Source organism: Candida orthopsilosis (assembly GCF_000315875.1).
Source record: "Candida orthopsilosis Co 90-125, chromosome 1 draft sequence".
In the NCBI taxonomy this organism is placed as follows: Eukaryota; Fungi; Ascomycota; class Pichiomycetes; order Serinales; family Debaryomycetaceae; genus Lodderomyces; species Lodderomyces orthopsilosis.
The window spans coordinates 277,622-297,004 of record NC_018292.1 but is presented as its reverse complement, the minus strand read 5'-3'; the positions used below and the strand labels follow the sequence as shown (position 1 = coordinate 297,004).

Here is a 19,383-nt window from a genome sequence, read left to right as displayed (position 1 = left end):
ATACACTCTGTTCAGAATAACTGACACTTTCCATCAACAATAAAACAAAGTACAATCTTTCCATTAATGAACAGCGCAGTCACGTCCCACTTCGTCCATCATTCCTTATGATAGTATGATCCATAGTTCGCTTCTATCCCATTTGAGTTTGCATCGCCTTCATACATGGTTACGTCGCTCTCTTCGGGTACTTGTTCAAATCTAGGCTGGTCCATCTCATCGGCGTCGAGCATATCCAAGTCTCCATCAAACTTTAAATTGTCCCAGTAGTTGTATCCTAGATCCCTGTAAGCCTCAGTCTCTTCCTCAATTTTTTTATCATTTCTCTTTGCCTGCCGTTTTTCGTTTTTCAACAATAGTCGTTTGATCTCTAACTTATTCTCCTCATTTATTATGTTGCCTAAGTCAGTCCAAGATAAGAGCCCATCCCGAGCTAGTCGTAGAATCTGTTCATGGCTTTTAAACGCTTTAATAGATGAGTTGTTTTTCATATTGTATTTTTTTATGAATCGATTGAATAGCTTGACAAACCACCTCTGCAAGCGATACAAAACAAGGAATTGATAGTTATACCACGGTATAATTTTCAAGCCAGAGGTGATGATATTTTGGAAATGATTGACAATTCTTTCATTTATATAGGAATCAAGTTGTGATGAGGTATAGCTTCGAGGAGCAGGCTTTGTCTTGAATATCCCTCCTCCAAAGGGCATTTTAACATTGGGGACAACGTATTCCTTTTCTTTACCAATGCCATTATCCCTCTTATCGTCGTCCAATTTCAAATCCTCAAATAGGGTATCCAATTTTATACGTTTTCCGGTCCTGTCTGCGATTCCTTCAATGTCGCTATCATTATCACTATCATATTCAAGAGCATGCTTCTTACTGTTCATTCCTTGTAAATGATTCCTTCATACCTTGAGTTGATTGTCTTGAAAAAGGTTATGTATGGCAATTGGGTATTGTGTGGTTGCAGCAAGACATAGATCCAGCGCATTTTCTAGATGATTCTTTTCGCGCTACATCGTTAGTGTCGCATAAAGTGAACAAAATGAGACACGACATTGACCTTGGTATAAGAATTTCGCCATACAATAACAATATCTATTAAAACTTCCAAAATTCATCAAAATATCTTGTGTTAAAACTAACTTTAAGGAAATCCGAGTATACCGCCTCCAATGTTACGTACAGACACTTTTCATGTGGAAAGGTAAATTTAGAAATTGCAACAAGAGAGTTTTTGTTTACGTCACAGCTGCTATTCATGCATGTACTGCATATTGATGCAACCAAATTTTAAAAGGTTGCTGAAGGTAGTGTGACTGTAAAAGAAGACAATATACACTACGGGCTTCATATACAGGAAACTTTGCATTCGTTGAGGAAAGTGTATCACAGTCGTGTCATATTTGGTATTTATTATTTGTTGTTGACCTCCACTAATTGGCTCTAGATTCACAACTCGTGTTGCAAAAAATTGTTTCTTTCAGGTACCAACTTGGCAAATTTTCTCGTCAACGGGTGCAGAAAACCACAAAGAGGTGACTGAGTAGGGAAAATATTGGAGAGCGCGTCGATAAGCATCAAGTTTCATTCGTGAGTACCTGAATTGTAGGCTATGTGGTAAATGCATCTATTGTAATCAACCAGCATAATTTACCCAACATGGTCAAAAGGTAAACAAAAAACGCATTTAACAAAGAGGCTTTTAGATTTCGTGTGTTTGACAAAAGAACAAAAGGTTAGTGAGAAAGTGTAAGATCTACCAAGGCTCACAGCCACTATACACACTCCTAACTGGTGAAATTGATCTATTGTTTTCGATTGTTTGCGTCATAAATTAGTGTGTACCCCTTTCATAAACAATACAGACTAGACAGAATAATTGTACACAAAGACACAAAATTCCTGCCATTTTCCGTCTCCACAGCCAAATGCCAATACTGTAGCAATTATGACGTTTACCAAGCCAACAAGCAAATGTTCACTCTCGAGAACAATAGATCTATAGTTTTCAACCCTGATTTCGTGTTTGGATTCCGAGGTCACAGCCTTCAAGCAATCATATTATATAAAGGGTTCAATCTGTCCTTTGTTAGACTCGAAAATGTTTCTTCATCAACATAAAACTTCTACGACTTACCAAATACTAATACACACGTAATAATCGCAATAATGAAATACTCCGTTATACTTCCATTCGTTCCATTGGCTGTTGCTGCACAAAATAATATTGTTCAGCAGAAAAATGTTTTAGCTGCTGATGTTGCTTCAGGCGCTGCATCTGTCGCTGATGCTGCAACTTCAGGCGCTGCCTCAGCTGCCGGTGCTGCTACCTCAGGTGGTGCTTCCGTTGCCGGTGCTGCTACCTCAGGAGGTGCTTCTGCCGCTGGTGCTGCCACTTCTGGAGGTGCTTCTGCTGGAGGCGCTTTAGAGACTGAAGGTGCTGCAGCTGAAAGTGATATTGCTGGTGGCGAAGACGAAACTGACACTGCTGGTGGCGCTGGTGAAACTGGGGCTGAAGAAACTGGAGCCGAAGAAACTGGGGCCGAAGAAACTGGGGCCGAAGAAACTGGGGCTGAAGAAACTGGGGCTGAAGAAACTGGGGCTGAAGAGACCGATGGTGGATCTGGTGCCACGGAAACTGGAGCAGATTCTGAAGAAACAGAATCTAGTGGCAGCGGAGGTGGCTTGTCAGAAGAATCAGGTGAATCAAGTTTGGGACTCGCTAGTAGCGGAAGTCACACCCAAAGTAGTGGTGGAAGCAGCAAGTCTTCTGGATCAAGCGACTCATCTTCATCAGGATCAAGTGGTGGCTCTTCTGATTCCTCATCTGCTAGTGCTGGTGCTAGTTATTTAAGTGTTGGAGCTTTGGCTTATGTCGCTGCTGTTGCTTTACTTTAGATTTAAAAGTTTTATAGTTAGATACTAATGAATTCTGGTTTTTGGGTGAAATACTCATGTAATGTACAACTTCTAAAAATGGCTGTGTAAAAGAGAAATCAAGAAACAAAAAGCATTAATAAAAGTTGGATGCTTCTTTTTGCAGCATTCCTCAACAGAGACTGTTTTGCTTCTTCAAGTTCTTTTTTTTTGGCTGCAATTTTATGCAAAAATACTTTATGCTTGTAATTTCCTTTTGAAAATAGCAATTTAGGTGGAAGCAAAGCAAGGGAGGTACTACAATCATTACTTATATATATATATCAGCCATGGGTTCCAAATTAGTTCCAAAAAAATTTTGACCTCTTCTTGACTACAAAGTTCGTTTAATTTATCTTCCACAATGAAATTCTCATCATTAATACCAATCGCTTTAACTGCAGCCACTATCGCTGCGCAAGGAAGTACAGTCATTGTTGGTTTTACCACAACTATAACCAATCCAGAAGAACAGACTCCTGGTGGAGAACAACCTACTCCAGCACAAACCCCGCAATCGCCAACAGGTGTTATTGTGACCCCAACCAATGGCGGTGGTGCAGGTGGTGAAGGAGGGGCAGAAACAACTACTGTGACTGATACAAATACTGGCACTAACACTGGAACTGGTACTGAAGGTCAAGATACTGTGACAGTTACCACTGATGTCACGACTGGAACAGAAGGTGCTGGCGGAGCTGGTGGTCAAGCAAATACCACTACTGAGCAAGCTCATGCCACACATAATGAGACCTCGACCCAGACTAACCAAACTGGGACAGGAGCTACAACTGCCTCTCCAACTGAATCTCCCGCAACTGCCACCAATGGAGCTGTTGGTTTGGCTGCTGGTGCATCCTTAGGTTACCTTGTTGCTCTTTTATTTGTTTAGGAGAGAAAGAGAACTGCAGTTTTTGCTTTCCACTACACCACTACAAGTTTTATATCTATTTTATGAAAGTTTTTGAAAAACCGCATCTTGTACGTGTATAGGTTTTTATATCACTGACTAAATTAATGCCAGCTTTTTAGTATGAGGCTATTTTTTGAGCGAAAATTTACCCGGATAAGGTTGTTCCAGAGAAGGCTCCACGGAGAGAGAAAAATCTTCTACAAGTCATCATAACTTCTTCTTTCTACAATATATATTAATACATTACATGAACAGTATGCCGAGACCTATCTGGTGCCTATTCCATCTTTGTTTATGATGAAAACCTTACTCAGCTCACTCAGAGTCTACAATGCTGATAAACAGTTCCTATAACATTCATCAAATTTCTGAGCAAAACGAAGAAGGAATAAATTATGCATTACTAAATAATTACTAACTTATTTAGCTGAGATGATTGGACTTTTTGGTCTCAATTCCTCAATCTCGTTTGTTTGAGGGACCAAAAATTGAGCTGATAAACTTGTGTTTGCTCCTGTAATATTTTGTTTATACTTGATGACTGATTTTGCATGCAATTCATCGTTGTATGTTTCGGGGTCAAAGTTGTTGATCAAAACATCTGGACCAAGTATGACCCACCCTGGCCGTAATTTAACATGAGTTTCAGGGCCCAATTTTGAAGGGATAATATGCAACCTCCTATTTGAGTTAGAGAAATTTTCAGCGACTTGATAAATTTGTACAGGACATGCATTTCGACCATGTTTGGTGGTAGCTGGAGGACTTTCTATCTGCAAATCTGTATCGATATTACAATGGATCAAATCGTTGTCTGTTGATCTTCTAACAGTGCCAGTGATACACATCCAGCAATGCCATTGTTGTTTCTCAAATAACGATTTCTCTTCAGCTGTATTAGCTACGTGCGGATAATAAGGTGACTTGTCATTGATTGGCAAGAATATGAGCTCTTCTGATTTTCTAAACTTTTTGTTAAAGTTGTCGTTGTTTAACAATTTGGTCAATTGTTGAATCTTTTGTGTTGTTGACCATATAAACAAGAAACCAGGTTTGGAACACAATTTGTGAATAGGTAAGCTATTAAACACCGGTAGTATAAACTGATTGTCAACTAATGCACCAATCATAATGACATCAAATTTAAGATTGTGTTTCAGGGTCCAAGTGTTCAACGTAGGAACTATTTTATCAGTGGAACAACGAACACCAAATGCTTTTGTTGCATGTTTGGCAACTTGTTCTTTTTTCAACTGGTGTAGTTTATTCAACTTAGGATAGCCATCAAGCGGATTTATCACATTACGAATGAATTTCGTAGCATACTCACCTGAATGAATATAGTGATTGTTGTAGTCAATGGGTTGCAAAACTACCTTTCCATCCTTTTTTACCTTTTCTGTTGAGGTGAGCTTTGTTGATTTAATGGCAACGGCTTGAGAAGACGACAATGTTTTCTTAGTTGATTGTGTTCCTGATGTGGCTGTTGATGCTCTTGAACCAAACTTGTTGTATGTGTACATCCTCCCTTACCTGATACGTGTAATCTTGAAAAAATAGACTATTGAAGCTGAAAAGTAGAAGTAAAACTCTGAATTTATAGTGATCGAAATAACAGTTCTGTTTTAAACGGGTTCTTTGATGAAACAGATTGAAACCTTTGCTCTTATAGCGGAGTAATAACAAATGTTAAAAAATTTATAAGTGCTGTGTATATGGGGTGGAAATTGGTTTCAAGTTTGTTCATCTTACACAAAAGTGAAAAAAGTGTTGGTCTATTGTTTCATAATATATCACTACCATTTTTTGCAATCAAGCATAACAGAGTTAAGCAAAAACATACTTGTCCTTTTCCCTTCTCATTAAACAAGAGAGCATGGCGTTTATGAAGCTAGAGGAGCTACGTGCCCGGCAGAGACTAGACTACGACAGTTTTGTTATCAAGCACCAGTTTGATAAATTAATCAAGCCTATTGAAGAATACAATGAAAATGTAAGTTGCGACTAGAGCTGGCCAAAGCTGCAAGGAGCTTCATAACACTAACCTTTCGTCACAGTTTAGACTTCCCAACACTTCTATAAAGGAGCGGAAAACTGTTACTGATGATTTGATCAACAAGTTGCGAGAATTACGATCACTGGAGATTTGCAACGACCACTCCACTATCCCACATATGCTACAACATGAATTCATCATCAGATTGAGTACAGTTATATGCAATGACAAACAATTGTTTGAGCTCACTACATACTTTGTTAGGACGTTGATTGCTTATATCAAAACCAACGATTGTCTGGCACATTTATCAATGATCGCCACAATTTTAACAAATTATTTGAACACCTTCACCACTCACAATGCCTTAGCTCCATATCAGCTACCTTACGTGAATAGATTAGTTGGTGAAGTTTTGAAAATTTGCGATACTTATGTTGAAATTTTGAGCATTTGGTTGAAGGAAATCATAGCAAAACCAACCACGGATCAAGGAAGACACCATCACCCAGTTAGCTTACTCCCACTTCAACAGATTATTGAAAACTTTCTCATGAATGACTTTGATACTTTTAAAACCGCAAATTGGGAAGATTTTATCAAATTGAGTCAAAAATCAGCGGAGTTGACTGCATATTTATGTTCACAACGAACTGGTGTCTTTGACGATATGATGAATCTATATTTCTTTCCATCAGAAGAGTATCTGTTGTTGCATGTTTCTGTACTTGAGCCAGTTTTAAGCGCTGTGATCAAGGTCATGGAAGATTCAAGTCAAAAATTGGGTACTCACTATTTTGGTAAATTCATCAACATGTTGAAGAAACACTTGAGCTTGTCAGTGTATAATGATGATTCAATCATATTTATTTTGCAATTGTTATTGAATTTAGGTGCAGTAAGAACTTTAGGCCGATTAGTTGATGATTTCTCCTTTCAATTATATTTGAATGATAAGTTTCAAGACCATCGAATCTTGGAAAAGGTCCTTTATGTCTTGTCAGATGTGTTGCATAGGTACGATCAATGTTTTTTGAAATTGCTGAGCACCAAAGATGATACACAGCTTTCAAGTCCTCACTCGACTTTCCTTGATCAAATACGAATCAAAGTCATGAGAATTCACGGTTCTAATGCACAACCAGTTTCTCATAGATTTATTACGCTATTGATTGACAACTCAGCATCGCTTGAAAACTACAACCTAGATACACAGAGTGCATTGGTTTCCCAAGTCTTCCAATTATTGTTGCAATATTTTCAAAACAAACCCTCACTCGATGCAGCATTGAACCAACTCTCATTAATGATCTTTCTCAAGTTCAACATGCTTAATAGTGCAACTTTCTTAGAAGTCATACATTATCTTATAGCCTGTTATGAGGTTTATCACCTGCATTTAAAATTGTTTGAATTGTATCAGTACGATACCGTCGAATTACTGAAAATAATGGCCCAACTTGTAACTCCTCCTAATTGCGAAATTTTGGCCCATTATGGAATTGTTTGTCAGGCCCAGTGTATCAACTATGTGACTTTGCCAATGCAATTGGATTTATGTCGGCAGTTGATTACTGATTTCTATATCTGTTGCAAATTGAAAGCCGACACATGAGGTCTACTGATTACATGTAGTAGAAGAGTGTAGCCATAACAATTGATAAATTCAACCTATACTTTACACTATTTTTTGTCACCTCGCATATTCATTCCTCTTTACATTCTCCTCGACGTAAATAATCAACCAAAACCTTTTTATGCAATACACCACAACAAGAGCCATCATCTTTGTTCAATAACACAATGACTCGATTCCCAACGCGTTCGAAAATCAAACTGGCGAAGCTTAATGGCGATTCTTCGCTAATGAATAATGGATGAGTATCAACGTAAGGAGTGAGATCTGTTAATTCATCAAGTAACAGCAGTTCATCCAGTGATGCTGTAGATCCATAAGAAAAATAGTCATTTTCGTAAATTATATGTTGGGGAGATGGAGAAGAATAGTTGATCAATCTGCAGTAAATTTCGCCAACTTCTCGTTGGATTACGCCACATTCCTCTAGGTATGCATTAATTCGATCAAGACAAATTTCCAAATCAGCAAAGTAAATGAGTCCCAAACATGTTCTATTCTTGATGATTGGAATACAACCATCCAATAGGTTGTGGCTAGCTAGAATGTGAAGCTTTTCCTCTAGAACGGTAGTTGATACAAAGCCCAGATGAGTCAAATCAATATAAATATGGTTACCCTTGCTTCTGGAGGAAGAGCTGGACTTTTCTGGAGCGAAAATGAGAGCACCGTCAATTATGTCAATGACTCGCGCTCTAGGGTCAACCGGTTCTGTATCCGATGCCATAAATGGATAATCGTTGTTAATCAATACCGATTCATAAATGGAGTTCTTCTCCAATAATCCACCTGACCAATTGGCGACAGAAATGGCAATAGCAATGGGTAGTACATAAGTGTATGACGAAGTCAATTCAAACATGATGACGACTATGGTGATGTTCATTCGAGTTGCACCAGCCATAAATGCCCCAGCGGAAATCATGGAATAGATACCCAAGTCAATACAATTCGTGGATGTTGATACTAGTGTTGACCCACATGTAAGTAATTCAAAAACATATGCCCCTACTCCATCACCCAAACTCTCGTTGCCACTATTGGCCCACAAACTGATCCATTGGATCGACATTGCAAATATTCGGCCAAACAAGGCACCAACAACCATTGATGGCACATATATACCACATGGCACTTTCAATCCAAACGTAACAAATGTCAAAACGATTTTGACTAAGAGTGCAAACGATAATGACCAAAGTTCATGCAAATATTCATGACTTGTAGTTGGACATAACGAACGATCTAATTCCCTACCTGAACATGAAGTAGCGAGATCCAAGACTAATTCTGATGATGCCTGTTTGGTGTAAGGGTTCCAAAATGTGATTAGCCCTGTCACCAATGCAATAATACCAACTTCAAGAATTGGATTTTGTTTGATTATGCGATGTTTCCGGAATACCCTTGGCCACCACTTGATAAATTTGACAAAACATGCACCAAATACCCCACCCGCGACACCTAGTATGACAAAGAAAAGGAATTCAATTGGTCTCCAATCTGAATAGTATTTGAGTTCAAATAACACTGTTTTGCCTGTACCATACGGATCCAACACTTTTAAAAACAATGTGGATATAATTGCACAAAAGAATACTTGAAACAAGTGATGATTAGGTAAATGGTTATTTATCTCTTCCAAGATGAAGAGGACACCACCTAAAGGAGATCCAAAAGCTAGTGCTACTCCAGCAGACGCACTTGCTGACAATATCTGTTTTTCAAAAAAATCATTTGTATAGATGAAAGGAAAGTATCGTGAAGTGATGTTACCGACACATGTTGCCAAATGAACATAAGGACCTTCTTTACCCAACGACATACCTGATGCAATTGCCAATATGAGAGCCACTGACTTTGTGAATAGGGTATAAACACCAAGGAATCGACGTATAACGAATCCCGAAAGTATTATCTTAACTTCGGGTACACCTGAACTCATGGCTGTGTAAATTATCCGTTGCTTGATCTGTAAATGAGGTGTTTCAAGTTGGGGTTTTGGATAATTTTCACCATTTGTAGTCTCCTTTTCGATGCCTGTCGTTATTTTCGTGGTTAACGTGATCAAGCACGCACATATAGCTAAAGCGACGGTTAACGCGACGTATACAATAAAATCCCATCGAATTATATTCCCAAAATAAAAGCTATGGAATAATTGAGACCAGTTAATCCAATCAGAACATCGTGGTTCATCAACAGCTGCAAAAAGTTGACCACTCGCCTCGGTTTGTACCTTATCAGCACAGCATGATACTTGACTTGCAAACCAGTTAGTTCTACAGTACCCATATTTGACTCCCACTAACAATATCTCAACTTTATCAATCATGAAAGCGATAAGTGAAAAGAATAGACCAATAAGGATAATCAATATCCATTTACCCAATATGTAGTATTGTTTCTGCAAGAAGGGGATTCGTTTATTGTTAGTGTAGTTGTCCAACTCATTTGTCTTGCCGTATCCAATCCATTCGCCCTTATCCAACGAGTAATTGAATTGGTTTCCTTTAAGATACGCCTTTGTCCAATCTATAGTTGTAAAGTCATTGTAATAGTTCCTCAACGACTGTATGGGATCTATTAAGCTGTCCCTGATATGTGAAATGATGGAGTCACTAGCCTTAGAGGTGCGCAATGAAGTCAATTCGTCGTCGTCCAATTCTACCTCACTCGATTCCTGATCAAACTGTGGACTATTGACTACGTTTCTTTGCAAGTTTTGTCTCTTGAACACTTGTGATCTTATATTCAACCTATTCAATGAAGGTTTTTTTTTAGGCAGAAGAAAAGATTTGGGAACTGACGGTGTTGAGGGAACAGTTGTACTTACGGGTCTAAGTGAATTTGGTGGACATTTGGTCGATAGAGCAGGGTAATCAAATGAGCGAGCTGCTTTTAAATTTGGCTTGCTGCGTTGAGTTTGTGATGAGTGTTTTGCTGTCATGTGTTCTTGACGATGGGTGTCGGAATGACTTGTATGGTTTGGGGATAATGTACTTTGATAATGGGCTTGTGATTCCTCTTCGTGATCGTCCTCTACTCGAATTAGTAACGTATTATGAGACGTATAAGTGTTTGGCATCGTAGCATACTATTGGTTTCGTACAAGGTTGAGATAGATGATGCTCGTTGTTCAAATCTGAATGCCGTGTTGGTGTTGATAAGATTGTTTACTTTTTGATGTTGCAGTGTAGTGGACCAAAAAAAAGGTAAACAATCAAAAAAGTTACCTCATAATCTGATAAGACAAAATCTATTGATATTTAGACCATCGCGTTGTAGCAACTTTCGAGGATTGAAATACCTTGTTTCTCTCTGCGAACCAATCATAATAGGTTAAGAGTGTTTGTTGGTGATTAATCCATGGCATTTGTATGTATTCCATACCAACACTTGTCATGACCAAGTAGTTGTTGAATCTGAATCGTGATTGATTTGTCGTTCCAAAACATTTCAATACTTTCCTTCAATGAGCAAGCCACTTGAACCGCTTTCTATTTCTCAATGCTCAATTAAGATGCAGCACACGGCGTTTAATCTTTAATACATAAGATCATATTCTTTCGCTTGGGTAATTGATTAGGTAATATAACCCTAAAAACACTGTACCAGGAAGAACATGCTCAGAGATAAGACTATACCCTCTGCTATTCAAATGTCTCCAAAATTACAAGGTAGCATGCTTAGCAAATTCGTTCTCATTCTCATTCACGGGGTTTACTCTTATAACAAGTCTCTTCCCCCTATTCGTTACTAATCTGGACCTACATACTTTGTGTTACCCGGGAGAAACTCGGAGTATGGAATTGTTCGGAGTAAATGGTGGGACAAAAGTTGAATTTTTGTAACTTCTCCACACGCTATTACAAGTAACGGAAATGCTCAACGATTTGAGTAATATTCGACGGAGATAGAAAAGAGAGACATTTGGGGTCAAATTGGTGTAGAAGCCAACGTCGGTAGTTCCCAAAGCCAGGGCATACTTAGGTTAAGGGCCATGAGAGCAGGTCATATTGATTTCCCAACGTTGCGAAAACCGATTTTCAATTTCATGACTCAATATAAAGAGAGTAATATGAGTCGGGGTTTCATTAAAATCAAAGGAGTTCCTATATCCACCCAATCAGCACTAGGAAAAATGTCAGATTTCTTGATAGCCACACTTTGAAATGGCCCAAATTATTAAACAATCGCAAATCAATGAGAACTTTGTTTGTAGCGACAAGAGTAACAAACCCGGAAATATCCATTGTTCATCGGAAACAGTACTTCACTTGTAATCCTTTCGGAATTAAGAAGTGTTGGGTCACATTCTTGCACAATGGCGATACAGTATAACAAAGCAAGATACGCAATTCTGGGCCAGTATTAACTAACAGTCGCAAGTTTACTATGCTTTAGTCCCTGTCTCGATTGGCAGTTGAATTACATCCCACGCATTCACCCTCACACACGACCAAACCCCGTAGAAACTGTGAACAATTTTTTTTCTCTGCTTTTCTTTCTCCATTTTGAAATGAAAAGTCTTCCCCACCTTTTCCTATTTTAGATTTTTTTCTTCATCCTATTGTTCTTGTTCTTTTTGTAATGTCGGCTAAATATTATCAAATCTTGGGCATTTCATTTTGCCGATTGAAAAGTATGTAAAGCCATGATAATACACACCACTGAGTATTCATAACTCAGTTGCAAAATTTCGTAGTGAGAAATGCCATCTACTAAATTTATAACTCGATGCGTACGACTGTGTACTCGTTATATTTCTCGGTGTGGCAATTTTAGATCGGTATAAACTTTTCGGAGTCAAAATTTTTCATTTTCTTCTCTACATCGCGCCATAAAACAATAGACAATAGACACCTCAATAAATAAAAATAAATAGAATTACATACATTATGGGTTAAAGTTGAATGTATGCTGAAGTACTTTTAGATTTTGTAATTCTTCTCATTGGGCGTATATATATATATAAACTTCACTAAAATTCCGTCACAACTTTTTTTCACTTTCCTATTCTTCTCTCCTCTCTCTTCCCCTTCCTCGAATTAACATATTCACAATATTTATTCAACTTTAGTTCGGAGCGTTCATCCACGATTACCCTGTTTCTGATAAAACCTGGTAATAGAGTCCTTTCCCATTATCAAACTATATTTTAAACTTTGAACATTTTATTTTTACCCATCGGTACAAAAGTCTCGGAGTTTCCCGCTACAACAGAAAGTATTTAACTAACTGCCTGCTCATCACATTATCTGAAGAACAACTACAACAACCATGGTTGAATCTGAAAAAATCAAAGTCAAGAACCCCATTGTTGAAATGGACGGTGATGAAATGACAAGAATCATCTGGCAATTCATCAAAGACAAATTGATCTTGCCATACTTGGACGTTGATTTGAAATACTACGATTTGAGTATTGAATACAGAGATCAAACAAATGACAAGGTTACAACTGATGCTGCTGAAGCTATCTTGAAGTACGGTGTTGGCGTTAAATGTGCCACTATTACCCCGGATGAACAAAGAGTTAAAGAATTCAACTTGAAAAAAATGTGGCTTTCCCCAAATGGTACATTGAGAAATATTCTTGGTGGTACGGTGTTTAGAGAACCAATCGTTATTGACAACATTCCAAGAATTGTACCTTCATGGGAACAACCAATTATCATTGGAAGACACGCTTTTGGTGACCAATACAAGGCTACTGATATAGTTGTCCCTCAAGCAGGTGAATTGAAATTGGTTTACACCCCAAAGGATGGTGGTGAGCCAGTTGAATATCCAGTGTATGACTTCAAAGGACCTGGTGTTGGTTTGGCTATGTACAACACTGACGAATCGATCACCGATTTTGCCCTCAGTTCCTTCAGATTAGCAATTGAGCGTAAAATGAACTTGTTTTCGTCCACCAAAAACACCATTTTGAAGAAATACGACGGTAGATTCAAGGATATTTTTGAAAACTTGTATGCTACCAAATTCAAGCCAGAAATGGATAAATTGGGAATCTGGTATGAACACAGATTGATCGACGATATGGTTGCACAAATGTTGAAATCAAAAGGTGGATATATCATTGCTATGAAGAATTACGATGGTGATGTTCAATCCGATATCGTTGCTCAAGGATTTGGTTCTTTGGGTTTAATGACCTCGGTTTTGACAACTCCAGATGGAAAAGCATTTGAAGCTGAAGCTGCACATGGTACAGTGACTAGGCATTATAGACAACACCAACAAGGTAAAGAAACCTCCACTAACTCCATTGCATCCATTTACGCGTGGACTAGAGGATTGATCCAAAGAGGTAAATTGGATGACACTCCGGATGTTGTCGACTTTGCCAACAATTTGGAGAAGGCTGTTATTGATACTGTGTCCAAAGATCACAAAATGACTAAAGATTTGGCATTGGCACAAGGCAAAACCGACAGATTAAGCTATGTCACAACTGAAGAATTTATTGATGCTGTAGCAGACAGGTTAAGAAAAAACTTGGGACGCTCTAAAATCTAAATGGGGGTAGTTATTCGTAATATTTATAGTTGAAGTGTATGTACTTAATCCTAGTCTAATGGAAAACCCTTGAATTTGTCTCTTTTGGTAGCGAGCGAAAGTCTTCTTAAACGACAAAGGGAAAGAAAAGAAAAAAATAAAACCATCGTTAAACACAAGTTTGCAATTATCACCCGGATATCTTACACATCCAGACACATATTTCATTTATTTAATAAGCTCACATTATGAATGTGGGCTCTATATTAAATGATGATCCACCTCAAAGCGGATCGCAATCGTCACACCAACAGACTCAAACCCCATCTGGTCACAATCTGCTGCTACTGCAACGTCAACAACCTCGCCAACCACCATCCAGTTGCTCGTCTTCACAATCAGTCCACCAAAGACATTCAATAACGAATATGTTGAATGATACGACACAAGAAGACGTGTCGCTGAAACCCCATGAGCAAGTGCTGCAACAGAAATCCGTGCCACAGCAACTGCCTCAACAACCGCCAGCACAACCAATGGAAGAGTTCCGAAAACCATTCAGTTCAAGTGCGATGAGCTCCCCAGTATTGACCCAAAGACCAAACCCAATTCATATGGGTAGTAGTAGTGCAGTTTCGAGCTCTCGAACAAGCCCCAACACTTCGAAACGAAATAGTATAGCTAATTTGACCAATCCTGAGGATGCGCCAGCCATTAGACGTGAAGAAGCTGACACCAATCACTCAGCGGTAAAACATACTGAGAGCAAGATATGTACTGAACCGGTGGTGAATCCTGATGATGATGACTTAACCAAAATCAAAAAAATCAAACAGTCAAACAAACCAAAAAGATACGATACACCACCTATATGGGCGCAAAGATGGGTTCCTCCTAATGCGCGTGGTCCAGGCGATGTCAACAATGGGGCACCTAATGTCAGTAGTGATGCCAATGGATTAACAAGGGTATCACTGAAACCAGTATTTGACCGAACTGTTACGAATTATGTCGATTTACAATGTAGTATCACTGGAGTTATTCCGCCTTCATCGATGACACGTACAATAGCGGAGTGGGTATATGCGAATTTTGCCAACATTGAGGATTCCAATAGACAGAATGTTGAATTAGAGTTGAAGTTTGGAAAGATTATCGACAAAAGAACAGGTAATAGGATCAATTTGAATGTTATCACAGAGTGTATTTACACCAATGACTCAGATATTCGATTTGATATGGAGGTGGAAGAGATTGCTTGGAACGACGTGCGTAAAATGTTTGACGAATTGGAGAAACGATTTCAAGAGGAAAAGAAAACTGATCCCAGTATTCGAGACAAACGTAAATTCAGCATGCTTGAATCTGATCAAACCGATTCCTTTTATCAAATTGGCAACAAGAATGAACATTTGCGGAAAGTGAGGATATCAAAGGATAATTTACTCCAACCACCTCGGTACACTGCTATTCAAAAGGAAAGAATTGCTGACTTGTACATCCATAACCCTCAATCAATGTATGATTTACGTCTTTCCCTTTCGTTGGAAGTACCAGTACCAGAGGGAAATATTGAGTCCATCATGGCAAAAAATCAACCACAATTAACGCGTGATAAGAAAAGGGTCTCATTCACACATACTCCAACAATTACTCAATTTGATCTTACGCGAGTAATGATACCCCGTGAGTTCAAAAATAAAGCAGGTAAAAAGGTCGTAAATCATGAAATCAAGTATGAGGTTGAAATGGAAGCTGATACGTTGGAGATATTTCAAAGTATAGACAAAGTAAGGCAAGGCACTGACACTTTTAGGTTAGAAGAAGTGGTTGAGATATTCTTGAATAATGCCAGAGTTATCAACAACCGAGTAACCAAGTTGGCGTTGTGAGAAGGGACGATTCCATGAACTTGTATTTTGGAGGTGCGTGTATATTGTATGATTAGTAGTTTATCTGTCAAGATTGTATTATTTTTCGGAAGCTTTCTTGGTTGAAGTTGATAAAGACACGAAACTTTAGTTCTTTAGGATCAAATTAGCACTGATATCGCTAACAATTCACCCACGAGGGACCTCGTAGACTAGTTCAACTTTCCTTTGTTTACTTAAATTCGCGTCAAATCCAGTACGGAAATTACTTTTTTTTCAGCATTTTCGACTAGACAGGTTGTCAAAAGGTACTAACTTCATCTCATTTCACCAACCACTTGAATCCCTACGCATATCAGGATAGCTCCCGTTTTAATATGTACGCAATCTACGCAGCTGTCACGATTGCCGTGTTATGTGCCATAGTATATGCTACATTGATATTATTTTCCCACAAGCCGAGACTACCAACATCAAGTGAATCATATTACAAAACTAACGACGACTCCAACACATTTTACGAACTACCAACTAGAATCGACTCGGCGACTTCCAAGAGAGTTTCCAAAGTGGAGGTCAGCGTTGTTATACCGTGTTATAACGAAACAGAAAGATTAGGCAAAATGTTGAGTGAAGCTACCGAATACCTTGAACAGCATTACCCAAAGAATTACGAAATTGTTATTGTCGATGATGGTTCAAGCGATGGAACTGCAAACTATGCAATTAAATTGGCAAATGAATACAGATTGAAACCCCACACAATGAAAGTTGTTCAGTTGTCCAAAAATAGAGGTAAAGGTGGTGCAGTCACCCATGGTCTCTTACATACCCTGGGAAAGTACGCTTTATTTGCTGATGCTGATGGTGCTACTCAATTTTCAGATGTGGCGAAGCTAATTGACTATCTCGAATCCTACCCAAACGAACCAGCAATTGCAATCGGGTCTCGCGCACACATGGTCAACACTGATGCCGTTGTCAAAAGATCACTTATACGAAATTTCCTCATGTATGGACTTCACACCTTGGTATTTATTTTTGGTATTCGAAAAATCCATGATACTCAATGTGGTTTCAAAATGTTTAACGGTGACTCAATTCAAGGAATTTTCCCTCACATGCATACTGAAAGATGGATCTTTGATGTTGAGGTTTTGCTTCTAGGACAAATGCAAGGAATGAAAATGCAGGAGATTGCTGTAAATTGGCAAGAAATAGATGGGTCGAAAATAGATTTGGCTAGAGATTCAATTGAAATGGCAATCGACTTAGTGGTGACGAGGTTGGCATACTTGTTAGGAATATATAAGTTGGATGAATGCGGCAGAGGTGGTAAAAAGAGTCAATAGAAGAAGATGTATAGCCGAGTTAAATAGACCAGAAAATTATAGACTTTATAACTTCATTTAATACATTTGGCTTCTATTTGCAAGAAATTTGTGTAACCAATATCGGAATACGCTAAGGAAAAAAAATACCAGTCACAGATACCCTTTTTCTTTTGGAGATATAGTAGACATCACAATAGCATCAGTCGCAATTGCTTCTTCACTTTCACATTCTACCATTATTGTCTCCCACTAAACATACTAATCTCCAGTCATGTACGTTGAACTACCGTTTGATGAGTTGAAAGTCCTGCCAGAAAAGAGACGAATAGCCTACTTTTACGACCAAGATGTAGGAAATTACTTTTACGGAACAGGACATTGTATGAAGCCCCATAGAATCCGAATGACCCACTCGCTTATTATGAATTATGAATTATATAAAAACATGGAGATATATCGAGCAGAACCGGCAACTAATCTTGAGCTCACTCAATTCCATACTGATGAGTATATCGACTTTATCGATCGCGTTACTCCTGATAATTTACATTTATTTCCCCGAGAAGCCCAGATTTTCAATGTAGGAGAAGATTGCCCGGTATTTGATGGGTTGAATGAATTTTGCAAAATTTCGTGTGGTGGGTCAATGGAAGGGGCAGCAAGGTTGAATAACGGTAGTGCTGATATCGTTATAAACTATGCCGGTGGACTTCATCATGCTAAGAAATCAGAGGCTAGTGGGTTTTGCTATACGAATGATATCGTTTTGGCCATCATAGAACTACTTCGAAAACATCCGCGGGTATTGTATATTGATACCGATGTGCATCACGGAGATGGAGTTGAGGAAGCATTTTATACCAATGATCGGGTAATGACTTGCTCGTTTCATAAATTTGGTGAATTCTTTCCAGGAACTGGTAATTTGACCGATATCGGTATTGGTAAAGGTAAATACCATGCCGTGAATGTGCCATTACGAGATGGTATAGATGATGCTTCATACAAGTCTATCTTTGAGCCTGTGATAAAAACAATTGTCGACTGGTACCAGCCATCAGCCATTGTCCTACAATGCGGAGGTGATTCTTTGAGTGGTGATCGATTAGGACCGTTCAACTTGTCAATGAGGGGTCATGCAAATTGTGTAAATTTTGTGAGATCTCTTGGCTTACCAATGATGGTTCTCGGTGGTGGTGGTTACACTATTCGTAATGTTGCAAGAACTTGGGCGTTTGAGACCGGAGTGTGTAACGGAGTCATTTTGCCCAAGGAACTACCCTACAATGGGTACTACGAATATTACGCGCCAACGTACGAACTTGACGTGCGTTCGTCAAACATGAACAATGCTAACTCCAAGGAGTATCTAGACAGGTTGCTAACGCAAATTGTGTCCAACTTGGATCACACAAAACACGCACCTTCAGTACAGCTTCAGGATGTGCCTGCAGATAAGGAGGACCTTGGTGATGTAGATGAGGATATGTCAGATGCAATAGATACCAAAGGTGGCTCTCAAAAGCATAGAGATAAGGAAGTTGAAAAGGAGCTGGAGTTCTACAACGACGAGGAGAAGGACAAAGGTGAACGAAACGTTTTTGAGCAAGACAAAATTTTTGAAGCAGATGTTGGCAAAATAAATGAGTCAAAAGATGTGGAACATGGTGTCACTTTATTTGAGCATGAACAAGCGGAAATTGATCAGTTGAACAAAGAAGGTATGGATGTGGATAGTGGTAACTGATTCGACATTTGGCGGGTTAAAGGGTCTTGTTTTGAAAACCTTTAGTGCTTTTGGTGGTTGTGTTTGAAAATAACCCTTATTGACATAGTATCAGTAGATGTGTACACTATAAATATAGATGGGATTTACCAAACGCTTTGCCGCAGGCGTGTCTTTCTCGATTTCTCTCGTAAAATTTTGTCTATTGTGCATAAAAAACACAAAACGAGCAATCAAGAGAAAATAAAGTTGCAAAACTTTGTTAAATAGGAGACTTTCGCTGTGCGTGTCCACTATTTAAAACTTAAAAACCTTATTTAGAAGAGTTCATAGCAGTGGAGGTTTCAAAAAGACACATTAATGCAAGGCGTATAAAAGAAGCACCAGAGGGTATAGTGTAAACAAAAAGTACAGTCAGTGTAGCGAATGTGTGACGAGCATGAACCGGTAGGAAATTTTCGCATGGACCCAT

At 38.7% G+C, this 19,383-nt stretch overlaps 10 protein-coding genes across 10 annotated transcripts; 7 read left to right on the top strand and 3 right to left on the bottom strand. All coding sequences in view use genetic code 12, as the record gives it.

Moving 5' to 3' along the window:
• Positions 1 to 98: 98 nt before the first annotated feature.
• Positions 99 to 896, bottom strand: CORT_0A01360 (hypothetical protein; the record flags this gene model as incomplete). The annotated part of the gene is made up of 1 exon (XM_003865921.1): positions 99 to 896. The coding sequence occupies one exon, from the start codon at positions 894 to 896 to the stop codon at positions 99 to 101; it is 798 nt and encodes a 265-aa protein (XP_003865969.1).
• A 1,285-nt stretch (positions 897 to 2,181) lies between these two features.
• CORT_0A01355 (Pga23 GPI-anchored protein of unknown function) lies at positions 2,182 to 2,910 on the top strand (the record flags this gene model as incomplete). Its single annotated transcript, XM_003865920.1, has 1 exon — positions 2,182 to 2,910. One exon carries the CDS (start codon positions 2,182 to 2,184, stop codon positions 2,908 to 2,910), a length of 729 nt encoding a protein of 242 aa, XP_003865968.1.
• Positions 2,911 to 3,292: 382 nt separating this feature from the next.
• CORT_0A01350 (Pga22 GPI-anchored protein) lies at positions 3,293 to 3,820 on the top strand (the record flags this gene model as incomplete). Its single annotated transcript, XM_003865919.1, has 1 exon — positions 3,293 to 3,820. One exon carries the CDS (start codon positions 3,293 to 3,295, stop codon positions 3,818 to 3,820), a length of 528 nt encoding a protein of 175 aa, XP_003865967.1.
• A 440-nt stretch (positions 3,821 to 4,260) lies between these two features.
• Positions 4,261 to 5,364, bottom strand: CORT_0A01340 (Kar4 protein; the record flags this gene model as incomplete). The annotated part of the gene is made up of 1 exon (XM_003865918.1): positions 4,261 to 5,364. One exon carries the CDS (start codon positions 5,362 to 5,364, stop codon positions 4,261 to 4,263), a length of 1,104 nt encoding a protein of 367 aa, XP_003865966.1.
• Positions 5,365 to 5,717: 353 nt separating this feature from the next.
• On the top strand, positions 5,718 to 7,452 carry CORT_0A01330 (hypothetical protein; the record flags this gene model as incomplete). Its single annotated transcript, XM_003865917.1, has 2 exons — positions 5,718 to 5,834; positions 5,899 to 7,452. The coding sequence occupies 2 exons, from the start codon at positions 5,718 to 5,720 to the stop codon at positions 7,450 to 7,452; spliced, it is 1,671 nt and encodes a 556-aa protein (XP_003865965.1).
• Positions 7,453 to 7,543: 91 nt separating this feature from the next.
• On the bottom strand, positions 7,544 to 10,561 carry CORT_0A01320 (Gef2 protein; the record flags this gene model as incomplete). The annotated part of the gene is made up of 1 exon (XM_003865916.1): positions 7,544 to 10,561. One exon carries the CDS (start codon positions 10,559 to 10,561, stop codon positions 7,544 to 7,546), a length of 3,018 nt encoding a protein of 1,005 aa, XP_003865964.1.
• A 2,195-nt stretch (positions 10,562 to 12,756) lies between these two features.
• On the top strand, positions 12,757 to 14,001 carry CORT_0A01310 (Idp2 isocitrate dehydrogenase; the record flags this gene model as incomplete). The annotated part of the gene is made up of 1 exon (XM_003865915.1): positions 12,757 to 14,001. The coding sequence occupies one exon, from the start codon at positions 12,757 to 12,759 to the stop codon at positions 13,999 to 14,001; it is 1,245 nt and encodes a 414-aa protein (XP_003865963.1).
• Positions 14,002 to 14,228: 227 nt separating this feature from the next.
• On the top strand, positions 14,229 to 15,872 carry CORT_0A01300 (Cet1 mRNA 5'-triphosphatase; the record flags this gene model as incomplete). The annotated part of the gene is made up of 1 exon (XM_003865914.1): positions 14,229 to 15,872. The coding sequence occupies one exon, from the start codon at positions 14,229 to 14,231 to the stop codon at positions 15,870 to 15,872; it is 1,644 nt and encodes a 547-aa protein (XP_003865962.1).
• Positions 15,873 to 16,228: 356 nt separating this feature from the next.
• On the top strand, positions 16,229 to 17,203 carry CORT_0A01290 (Alg5 glucosyltransferase; the record flags this gene model as incomplete). Its single annotated transcript, XM_003865913.1, has 1 exon — positions 16,229 to 17,203. The coding sequence occupies one exon, from the start codon at positions 16,229 to 16,231 to the stop codon at positions 17,201 to 17,203; it is 975 nt and encodes a 324-aa protein (XP_003865961.1).
• Positions 17,204 to 17,456: 253 nt separating this feature from the next.
• Positions 17,457 to 18,932, top strand: CORT_0A01280 (Rpd3 hypothetical proteinistone deacetylase; the record flags this gene model as incomplete). The annotated part of the gene is made up of 1 exon (XM_003865912.1): positions 17,457 to 18,932. One exon carries the CDS (start codon positions 17,457 to 17,459, stop codon positions 18,930 to 18,932), a length of 1,476 nt encoding a protein of 491 aa, XP_003865960.1.
• Positions 18,933 to 19,383: the final 451 nt, after the last annotated feature.